This window comes from Crocodylus siamensis, chromosome 1, assembly GCF_052110815.1.
Source record: "Crocodylus siamensis isolate JL-2025a chromosome 1, ASM5211081v1, whole genome shotgun sequence".
NCBI lineage: Eukaryota > Metazoa > Chordata > Crocodylia > Crocodylidae > Crocodylus > Crocodylus siamensis.
Genome location: NC_143395.1, coordinates 4,798,597 through 4,810,767, shown reverse-complemented (window position 1 = coordinate 4,810,767; position 12,171 = coordinate 4,798,597). Strand labels below are relative to the sequence as shown.

At 43.4% G+C, this 12,171-nt stretch overlaps 1 protein-coding gene across 1 annotated transcript in view; it reads right to left on the bottom strand.

Annotated features, from left to right (window-relative positions):
• Window positions 1-12,171, bottom strand: part of PKHD1 (PKHD1 ciliary IPT domain containing fibrocystin/polyductin) — a 407,856-nt gene that overhangs the window by 170,088 nt on the left and 225,597 nt on the right. Inside the window, exons 48-49 of the mRNA XM_090030582.1 lie at window positions 10,517-10,694; window positions 7,440-7,635 (exon numbers count right to left, since the gene is read on the bottom strand). Of these exons, the coding sequence (XP_089886708.1) occupies window positions 7,440-7,635; window positions 10,517-10,694 (374 nt within the window). The remainder of the gene's footprint in view (window positions 1-7,439; window positions 7,636-10,516; window positions 10,695-12,171) is intronic.

Sequence of the window (12,171 nt, the reverse complement as noted above, 5' to 3'; positions counted from 1 at the left end):
TATGCTTACTTCAGTCACCTAATAACACTGTGCAGTAGTGTGACGCTCTAAAACCATGCTAATATGCTATTGCACAATGTTATTAGACTACCGCACATGTAAGCGTCACAAAAGACCAGAGCCAGCATTACTGCATATTTAGTTAGTACATATTTCATTAAACAATTACTAAACTAAAAGTGCAGTAACTACTGCGCATTAAGGAACATGTAGACATGCCCTGTGAGAGGGGAATTGAACCCTGCAACCATACTTTTGCAAGAAACCCTACTTTTCTTCATGGTCTAACTTCACTTCATGTTTCTTTCAGTGCATTCTGGGAAAATCTGCCCCATTAGCCCATCCTGCAGAGGGCAGGACATCCCTCAGACAGACTACCACACAGAGTGCACAAGAGGAAACAAAAGGCACTTTGTCCATCTGATTATAGAGAGCTGGAGAGGAGATCCAATCTGTATAGTAAACTAATACCTTTACAACCTGATTATATAGAAGGCAACCATATAGAAGAGTAGCCTAATGGCAAAAGAGACCCATATTTAGCTGCCACAGTAATTAGCCAGGTTAGGTAATAATCCAAGCCATGTTGAGAGAAGACCATACCACTAACTTGTTACCAGCTTGGTTAAAAACTACACGGCGGGATTCTTCGTTGCATTGTACCTTGCAATATTATTTGTACCTGTGCAAGACAAAGCAGGTGTAAAGCACAAGGATTTTGATCTGGTAGGACTGCATCCCAACTTTGCATAGGCGTAAATGTGTAGACCAGGTACACATCAGTAGAGATTTGAGCCCCAAGAGTTGAGAAGAGGAACTATAGTTCTTGGATGGTTTTGGTTACATCTCAAATATATATATATATATATTTAGGTAAGCAATAGGACAAGATGCAGTCCACACAGATAAAGGATATCATTAGTAAATGCTCGATAAGGCACTTCTTCACAAAATGCAGCTATAAGGTTCCACATCCTTGTTGTATAAAACCCTTATAAGGCCCATAAGTTTTCCATCCACTTACAGCCCTCCCTGTATCCTTGGGCTCTGAATCATATAGGCTTTCCTGAATTCAATGATCTTAACATTTTCTTCTTTCTTTCCATTGCCGGTGAGTTGATTCGAAGGAGGAGCAACCTAGTCTTTCATCAGCTGTGTGGTGACAGAAAATTTTGCCGGTGATTGTTAGAAAGAGAAGCTAGGATAAATGTCTCTCATAGCCTGACTCACAAGGAAGAAGTAACACTATGCAATTCAACATCAGTAAAACCAAAGCTAGCACAAGGAATCAAACTTTTATAAATGACAACATGTACACGGCATTTGCTGCGCTCTGTGTTGGGAGGTCATCTTCGCTAGGTTCTCAGAGTAGCATTATGACGTGCATGTGGACACTACAGGAAAAAGTACCCGATAAAAAACCCTAAGATTTGGCAAACTGAGGCTGACATCTCTCTTAGTGCATTTGTACTAGCTGCAGCAAAGATGGAGCATGTGTTTCATCAGGCTGTCCTGTTCATGAGCTTCCAGCCAGAAAAACAAAGACCATCCCTACAAATTAGTGCGCTTCCTTGTTCCATTTGTCTCTGCTTTCTGCTGAATGTGTCAATAAAAATGGGATTTAGTGCTTTAGGTGATTTTTTTTTCCCTCCTGCACATCAATACACGGGGCACAAGTCTATTAGGAACCAAAAAAGACTCAATGGATTAATTGTGGGGTTTGACCAGATGACCCTTGAGATCCCTTCCAACCTTATGACTCTAAGTCATTTCACCTAGGCCACCAAACAGCCTTCGTATGGTCAAATGACCTTTAGTAACAACTGACCTAACCTGAATTCAGCCTCAATAGACATTAAAGGCTAATTCTTGCTTTACCAGTCCCCTGAGTCAGCCAGCTCCCTGCATCAAATCTCTCACCCCAAATGCCCCTTGAACTTTGAGCAATAAAGACAAAGGAATCTTCTTTGTTTTATTTAAACCATATATTTCACCATAAAGAGCAAACATTTTAGAGGCCTGCTTTTCCACAAAAAATCAATTCAGAAATGCTGTTGACTATAATGGAAATATGATCAGGCCTTGGGAATCAACAATAATAATAATAAAAAAAATCTAAGTAAACTACAAACCTGATTTTGACACCACATTTATACAATATTAGGCCACGATCTAGCTTGACCCTTTACACATGAGTTGTTCCCCTGAAGTCAACGGGACAATCCTCATGCACAAAGTTTGATTTACTGAAAAGAAATAGATTTTAAGATACATGCATGGGACAACTGTTTCCATAATATTTTCAAGGTTTCTGGCAAATACTTTAATTAAAAAGACCATGAGAAATTTAAAATTAATGAATACTTAGAACCTTTCAAAATTAAAATAGCTTGAACATGTCAATGTTTTTTTCTGGGGGGGAAAAAGATGCTTATTCCAACTGGCTCTAATAATTATTTTTTTTATGTTGAAGCGTTCAGCAACTTCGATCAAGGATCAGGGCCCCGCTCTGGTAGGCATTTTATGCCATCTTTAGAAAAGACACACTTGGCCTCAAACTCCATTTTCACACATGGAAGTGCCACCATGCTGGGCACTTTGAAAAGTGCCCACTGCTGTGTCGCTCGTGCTTGTATAAGCGGTGAAATGAGTGTCAGCACACCAAAAAATGGCAGTGATCCGTTTTTGATCTAAAACACATAGACGGTGTTTAAGTTCAAAAGCACACCGCCACCACTTTCAACGTGCCAATGCGCACGTTGCTACTTATACAGCTGCAAGCAATCCACTTTCATGTGGGGCAGACTCGATTAACTGAATCTGCTCTGACGTGCCAGATCTCCAGAGTGTCCAGGCACAAAAATGTACATGTGTAAATGCCCCAAAAGCTTGCAGTTTAAGCAACATTATGACTGCTGTTTACATAGGACCCCTCTATTAAGGGCCACTGTCCAAACGTGCCTTCAAGTGCGCTTTATATCACCATATCATTACATGAGCACAATATGCCACAATGTGGTGATATTACATCGACGCTGCTGTTACGACGTGTCACGGCGGGAGTACTTCTTCTGGGATTCAGGTGCCGCAGAGGAAAACAGGTCGACCCCACAAAGGAGGCAAGACAACCCTAAAGGACATAGTTAAAGAGATATGAATGAGATGATCCTACATTCCTTCAGCTCAGGAGGCCACAGTCATCCTCCCTGAGACCCAGAGGAACAGGGGAATAATCTGCCTGTGTTGTGAATGCTCTGAAAAGATGTGATGCATAGGACTTAGTTAACACAAGTGATGTATGTAGGTAGCAGTTAAGTGCCTTGGTTAAAAGGATCATTGCATGTATCCTGGATCCACCAAAAACATTGGATCCTGGGTTCAATTTACCACCCTATTGTAAGTGCCCTTCCACATTCAGCCCCCATATTGTTTGAACCAAGATCTAAACTTCAAGATGACAAATAAAGAAAACATCCAGGGGACTAAAATGTCTTGTCCCCCCCCCCCTCAACATTACCTCCTCTCCAAGACGTTTATTCCCCAGAGATGAGCGCTTATGTGAGGCTGGCCTAATTCCATGTCTGATTGGACGAGGGGGGCATGCAAAGCATCTGAGCCAAACATGAACAATCCCCGCTGCCGACCACGGCAGATTCGTTCAGCTGTTTGGCTTTTTTAAATAACAATGTCTTCTCCGTGGTCGGGTCCCTTTTTATGATTATTATTTATTTCCACTGGGTCTGAGCAAAGGGCTGTGTGTGAATTTAGGAGCCTGCCTGTGAATGAGCCGGCATCTGATATGTACTTCCCGACGTTCATTTTGGATTTAATGCACCCCTGCCACTACCCAGCAGTTTGCCCTAAAAAGCCTTTTAACTGGCACAAAGGGAAAGGGTCAAAAGTAAGTTGACCCCTAACAGAATGTACAATTATTAGAAAGAGGCGGTACACGAGCAGCTGCTGGAACCCCACTGGTATGGCAAAGTGCTTCCAAAAGTCAGAATATGAATAATACACTCAAGTTCTTCCCCCAGCTCCACAAGGGCCTGCTACTTTCTTCAGGAAGAATTATGGCCCTCCCTAGCAGCTGCAATAATTGTGTTCCTATTGTCTCGGAGACCTCCCCCTAGCCACCCCCTACAAGTGTCCATTGTTGGGATGGAGTCAAGTGATTATATGCTCTGGACGATGCTGTTTGGGCCCAGCTGCCTAACTGCTGACACACGAACACCAAGAGCGGGGAATCGCGTCTGCAAGACGGGACTCTAACATACCAGACCTTTTACATAAGTCAAACAGGAACAAATGATTCTTTATCAGCCCTGCTGATGGGGCAGCCCCCTCTTCCTTTGAAGTGGCGGCTGCTTATAGGCCCTTACAGCTTTTCCTCCTTAGCCCAAGCAAACATCCTCCTTTTGATATGCTACATGCTCATTATCTCTGCCCCATTTAATGATTTTTGATTGAAGGGTGGCAGCTCAGTTGCCAAGAGGGTAGTTAAAGAGGCTCCACGCAGTCAGGCCTACAAGAAAGGCTTTCCTTGTGCAGCAGCCTAAATTTGGAATTTCTTAACAGTGTGTTCTTGTTCTTAGCAGCAGATAAGGGCTGAGCGTGAAATTCTTAATTAAGCAGTAAATAGAGAGTGGGGTGTCAGCAGATGCAGCCTGTAGCTATGGAGACCGAGTCACATGAACAAGAGAGCTGAGACTAAACCTAGGCCTCAGGCTTGGACATGAGTGACAGCTGAAGAATCCTACAAAGCTTGTAAATGGGATTAATTAGTTGACTAATTATTTCATACAGTTAAATGTAACTAAAAAATAAAAACAGCTCACAACGTTAAACAGCCAAGCATTCTCAGGACGGAAACCAAAAGTTTTGTCCTCCCTCTCTCTCAGCATTGAGATTTATAGATTTTTATGCCTGGAAGGGATTGCTGAGACCACCACATCTGAACTATTGCACGGCATTGGCCAAAGAAGTCATCCTGTCACTCTTTGAATAACCAGCGATAGAGCTAAAGAGTAGTTTTCGGAGGGCGCATCTACATGAGACGCTACAGCGCAGTAGGAACGAGCTACTGCGCTTGTTGCTCGTTGCTATTGGGCAATAGCATTGCCAAGCACTAATCTTGACGCAACATTGCTGTGCAGTAGCATCGGGAAAAAAAGCATGGAGACAGTACTGCACAGTTACTGTGCAGTCATTTAGTACTTGGTTATAGCCAGAAAGACCCAAATTTGATTTAAGGATGTGAAGTCCTGGAAAATCCTGCCATAGTTGTTCCAGTTGCAAATATGTGCCTTCTTGCCAAATGGAATTTGCATACCACTTCAACCTCCAGTGACATGTACTACAGAGCACAGGATAGTGAGCAAATCACATATCTGAGTTGAGAATCCTTTCAATTTACATTATGTCCAAACTAGCAACCACCCATGTGCTCCTCGCTGGAATCAGGTCAAATCTGAGTATGGATAATACATGCAAGATATTTCCATTAATTTGAATGCAACTTATATACAGGCAGCCCTCAACTTACAACGTTTCAAGTTACAATGTTTCACACTTACAATGTTTATAAATTGACAACTTTCTGATGTCAGTTTCAACTTCACAACGCTTGATCCGATGCGACGCCACGCTAGTGAACAAGTTCACCGCATCGCCCATGTCCCTGGAGAACATCTGTCCAAACTTGCTTGGACACTTTCTTTAAGAAAGCAGACAAGACTCCAGAAAAACCTACAGCCAAGACTTCTGAGAAGACTCCAGCCAAGCGCCCTTCAAAAAGTCTAGCAAAGTCAACTCAAAGAAGTCCTCCCAAATCAATATAATTGCTATTTACAATACAAATACATTAATGTAGCTATATTACTTATCTATAACTGATCGAGTACAAAATTCTGGGTTATTTTTGGTGAAAAAAGGGTATTGGGCCTTGGCTCAGGAACCAATCCCCATTTATAACACTGTTTCCTATGGGAAAAACGGTTCTGAGCTGCAGCATTTCAACTTAGGATGCCGTTTCCAGGAACCAATTATGTCATAATACCGAGGACTGCCTGTAGTTCTTTTTCCCTCTATATTTTCCCAATCTTTTTCTATATCCCCATATTATTTTTCTCTGTATTATTCTCTAGGTTAAAATGAGATGATCATAAGATAATAAAATTAAAGCAAAAATAAGCTGCAAGGAAGGGTAGCAATATAAACAATTCTTTATAATGCTAAAATATGCTGAATGAATCATTATATCTCACTATTACCGTTTCAACTGAATCCATTACTCTTTGCAGTGGTAAGATGCCGAGAAACAGGTCACATTTTTAAGCTTTCCCATGCTTCTCTATCTGAATATTTTGTGTAGAATGACCACGCTGTCCAAGAGTTGACATACTTGGATTTGAAATAATAGATCTTCAGTGAGGGACTGCCTTGGATTTCCAGGTAGCTGTATCTTTTCCCACCCTTATGGTTTGCTAATTGCAAAGAAAAAGGGTTCCTTGTTCTGCCATAATTTTCTAGCACAGCCTTGGGGGAATTGTTTAAATTCTCTAGGCCTGGCTGCCACCTCACCAGTGCAAATCAAGAGCAACTCATTAGAGCCAACAAAGTTGTACAAACGTCAAAACAGTCTCAAGTGAGTGGGAACCCAGCCCTCCCTGTTTTAGCTTCTCTGTGTTAAATGGTGATGACACTACCTACCTCCCGAGGGCATTGTGAGGTTTTTATGAGTTATGGTTCTGTCATGGCTGATAATAGCCATAATTATTACTTCTCCTGTCGAATCCAGAATTTAGCACCAGAACGGCTGGTTTGCTGGAGAACCAGAACAAGGGGGAAGCCCCAGGTTTTGAAGATTTTTCTTATCACAAATCACAAAGCTGGCAGATATGGGTAATCCCAACAAAAACCAATAAAGAGCTGCAATACTTTGAAAAGTCATATTCACACTCCAAAAACTAGAGGCGAAAGGCAGTATTTTCAAGTTTAGGGGGCTAAAAAGCCTACGAGAGCTCCCGATTTAGAATGTGATCCTCATCTGAGTGATCCTAACTCAAAAGAATAACACAATTGTCTTCCGTGGGGGCCTGGTTAACAGGCTTTGGAGGACTGGTGGATCACATGTATGGTGGGGAAATAGTGGACTCAAGGAACCAGCCACACATCCTACCACCTTACCACTGCCAACACACTTGTACAGATTCACCCAGTATTATATTTCCGCCAAGCATGCTACATTCCTTGGAAGAATAAATTTGCTTTTGATGCTGAATCAGTTTAAGCATATGCATACCTTTAATTATTCAGTAGCCCTATTGTCTTAAAATCATTTAAAAAACAGGGCTTTAAGTTGAAGGAATGTCACCTCCAGCACAGCTACTGGGCAAAAAGGTACATGTATATATAAACTTTATTACTTACATTGCACTTACCCAAATAGGTTAGCGTCCCCAGTTTGCGACTGAAAAACCAGTCACAGCTCTTATGATAAATGTGTGAAGGGAGTGACTGCAGTGGCTGCCCCCACCTTGTCCCGCAAAGCACCGTGACCTCAATGTTGGATGATAGATTCCTATGTTCCATTAGTAAATAATTCCCATCGGCGAAGTTATCAAATGTCGCAGAGTACTAGATGAGAGAGAAATGTAAAAAGCATGCCTCTCTATAATTAGGTCTCCTAACTGCTATGAAATACAAATAAAAATACTCTTCCTGAAGCAATAAAACATTATGCTGTGAACTGGCATTAGAAACACAGAGTGGACATGTTCAGATCATGCAAGTTAATCTGGGAAGTGTCTGCAGAATCAATTATCTGGAACACCTTAAATTGTACATAGAGATTATGGACCATCAAGACAAACTTCAGGAGGTCTTAAGTGGTATGTATATTTTTTGCTGTCCCTGTGCACTACGAGGAAATTCTGTGTATAGTGTCCAAAATGCTCTACCAGCTCAGAGGTATTTTGGAGAGAGGCTAGTGCATATCAAGCTACCCAGGACTGCCCCAAATGGAGGAAGTGTCTGCTGCAAAGATCTCAGTACTTTGAAACCTTACGATGGCCACGGGAAATGAAAAAGTGGAAGTGGCATAAAGAACTTGTCATGGACTGAAGAAAAAATCCAGAATTACCCACCCCACACAGAAACACGTGCCCAAGTTGCAACAGTCTGTCGATCCCAGATTGGCCTCAGCAACCATATTCAGACTCACAGATAGGACAATCAAGGAAGACAATCATAGTTGACTGTGAGGGACTCATAAAGAGAGTGCATATATGCTCTGGGCACTAAAAAGATAGCCCGTTCTCACTTAAGGTGAGATGCTTAGAGGGACTTAGGTATGGGGGTGTTCAGATTCTCCACCCCTAGCAGGAAGCTGTTGCATTTCAGAAGTAGAATTCACAATCCTGAGGCAGGTGACTAAGTCCCCTACCCTTTAAATAAAGAGATTTACGTAGCTGAGAGTGGGATGCACAGTGCTCAGCATACCAAGCAGTGGATGCCTAAGCCAGCCAGAAGGAAGAACATAAGAGGAATGTGCATCTTGATTCCTACTATTTTCCCAAACATAAGTGACATTTAGGCCACATCCTACAGTCCTGAGGTTATCTTATCCCACCTCTGCTCAATGCAGAAGCATCCCTGATTATATTATTCCAGCCAAGAGAAGCTTACTTTGAGTAACAGAAGCTTTCTTTTTGCTTTTTGGGTGAGTCTACGTGAGATACTTTATTGTGAAGTAACATAGGTTACTGTGCAGTAAGCATGTGCATCTATACATGTGCATGCTTACTGTACAGTAAACCTTGCTAATTGCAAGTAAAGTTGGTACTTAAAAATGTAAGTAGCAGATTTCCTCGCAAGTAGTTACTGTGCAATACCACTCTTGATCCATAATTGGGAACAAATCTGTTCCCAGTCAGCCAGGGATCGGGGGCAGGATATTGCTCCCTGCCCCCTGGAACTGTCTGCTGCCAGGGGAGGACAAGTCCCTCTGCCCCGGCAGCAGGGAACTGCCAGCTCCCTGATTGGGCCAGGGGACTTGGAAAGAGCTGCAGGGGAGGGGCAAGATCTCCCAGCCCCCCGTTCCCCGATTATGATGGCAAAGATCCTTATGGTTAGCACCTGATCCCCAGCCTGTTCTCCAACCAGTGTTGTGCTTGCAGAGCTGAGCGGGGAACAGGCTCTCCAGCCCCTGCCCCACAACTGGGGAGCAAGGGCTTGGAACTGACCCAGTCAGGGGCAGGTTCCAGCCCCACACCCCAATCAGGCCATTGAGGCACAGAGCTTGGAAAGAGCTGCAGGGATGAGGCAAGACCCAGCCCCCTGCCCCAATCCAGTGGTGAGGCAGCTAGTAGCCAGGGCTCACTACTAGCTTCTCCACCAATTGAAGGAGAGGGCTGGGACCTGACCCTCCCCCGAAGCTCTTTCCAAGTCCCCAGCCCCAATCAGGGAGCTGGAGATGGGAACTCCCTGCTTCCTGGGCAAGAGGGACATTGTCCCCGACCCAGCAGCAGGCAGGGGGCAGTGTCCCAGCTCTGACCAGGAGACAACTGTCTGTTGGCCCAGTGCTCCCTGCCAGCCCCTGGCCTAGCAGAGGAGAGATAGGGCTAGAGCACCCCCTGGTGGCCATAGGGGTCCATTGCAGGGCCCCAGGAAGGAAGAGCAGTTTGCTGTCATTAGCAGCAAATTTGCTCCCACTTCCCTACACATGTAGATGCCTACTCAGGAGCATTTACATGCAAGTACTTTACTCACAAGTAAACTGCTCCTGGATCTAATGCATGTGTAGACACATCCACTGAGATACTGGGTACAAAGGAATGACAATGTCACACAGCCAACATGGAACCCAAGCAAAAAGTGAAGCTGACTCTGTAGTCCTGTGAGGGGAGCACTCCCCCAACTAGGGTTGCCAACTCAGTTTGAATCTATTCCAAGAGGTTCCCAGAACACCAACATGCCTGCGACACACAACATGAATGTGCCCGTGTGGTTGTTCATATAGATTACAGTGTACGGACTTTATGTCAGGAAGACATATACCCATTAAACATTTGGCTGTTTCTCAGTGCACGCATAGTACTTGACCTTTAGTCACCTAAGGAAATTTTTGCCAGAAAGCTAACATACCTGACAGCTATCATGTGCCTAACTGAGGCTGTGGAATCTCCATCCTTGGAGGTTTCTAAGACCCAGCTACGCAAAGCCCTGGCTGGAATGATCTAGTCAGGGCTGATCCTACTTTGAGCAGGGGGTTGGACTAGATGTGACCTCCTGAGATCCCTTCCCATCTTACTTTTTTTATGATTCTATGATTTGGGTGGCTAAATGACTCCTATTTTGCAGTTTAAGTATCTAAGTTCCTTTGTGAATCTCACCCTTTATCCTTTTCCTACTTTTTCCATCCTGAAACTTTAAGAGGGCTTCGCTTCCTTCCTTCTGTGGTGAGTTGATTCATCCTTTACAAAAACTACTTATGAATAATAGAAACCACCTACGTTACCTGCAGTTGTTTGTTGAACAAAGGGTTGTCGAATGTCAGAGTATAAGCTTCCTTATCCAAGAGTAGAGCCATCCAGCCGTAGAGGTTTGATAGAGTATCAGAGACATAATTGACTGTGGTTGTCTTATTATTATTGTCAGTCACAGTTAAATTATAAGGAGCATCTGGGGCCTCTTTTCTGAAGGGAAAAATATATTACACATCTGTGTTCAAATTCTTCACCTTGGAATGCTTCGTCTTAACATTTTTTATTTGAATTATAGAAGGACCCAATCTGGGATTAGGGTCCCATTGTGCTAAGCACAGAGCAAATACATTGTAAAAGATACTCTATGCTCTGAAAAACTGTTAAAAGACAAAGGAGACAAAGAGAAGCAGGAAACAGAAGCACAGAGAAGTGAAAGGATGTGTTCAAAGTCACACAAAGTGAGTGGCAAAGCTGGAAGTAGATCCCACTGGGTTCTCAGAACAGGTCATAAGGCAACAGGATTTTAATTCTTATGCAAGTAGCCAGATATTTATGTATCTGTTATAATGTTATAAGCTGGATTTCCGTGAGTGGGGTAGAAAGATGTTAAATACTCAGGGCATTTATAGATGTGCTCTGGGAGTGCATATGTGTGTGGGGGGGGCAGGAGGGTGCTTTAATTAGAGTGGATCCAAGAGCCACCTAGAGTTTCACACATATAAACATCCCCCCATGACAAATTGGGGTGGGGGTGCTTTAACTAAAGCGTGTCGAACAAGTTTTAGTTAAAGTGCCCCTGCCATTTTTCAGTGTGAGGACACTAATACACATGATGCTGGAGTCTGCTGGAGCACAATAATTACTACACTCCAGCAGATTTGATTAATCGAGTCTACTCCAACATGCTGTAATTACAATGCATTGGAGAAGCCTTGCTGCATGTTTATAGGCTCCCTTAAGGTCCAAGCAAAACTTTTTGGCACTTTTCCTGTAATAACAAAAAAAATGTTTTATTAGTCCTGTTTTCAAGGATGAATTTGATCTGTGCAATAAATCAATATTTTTATCAGCCTGGACATTAGCATGTTAGGAGATATGGTTTTAAAAGATGACAAGCACTTCCAATGTGGAATGAAACTGAATTCTTAAACAATGATGTTTCCAAAAATACTTGCTGTCTGGTCATCTGTAGCGTTTATGCAGTTGATTAAAAAGTTTTCTACACAATCACTTCCTAAAATCACTATATCTGAATTGCGATATCTGGCATATTATATGGGGCATTTTTCTCCTGTTAGGGCCTTATCCAAAGCATGCAGAAATCAGGGTCTGAACCCTGATTTCAGTGGCCTCTATATCAGGACCCAGGGGTGCAGGTGTGGTGACAGAAGTGACATTTGTCACACAACTGGCCCCTTGAAAAACCTTAACCCCCCACCCCGAGGTGTGGGGTTCCAATCTACCCTCCCCCCACCCTCCAGTGCAACTGTGCTCCCCTGCTCCCCACCCCAGTACAGTCCAGATCTCCCTCTCCCACCCCCTCCCTCCCATCCTGCAGACAATACTGGAGCTGGGGTGGGAGGGGAGGTGAAGCTAGGGGAAAGAGCCTGCGGACACACAGCTCTTCCTGGATTGACTCCAAAGTGGAGCTCAATCCCCACACCTTGCCTGACCCAGCAGCAAATGT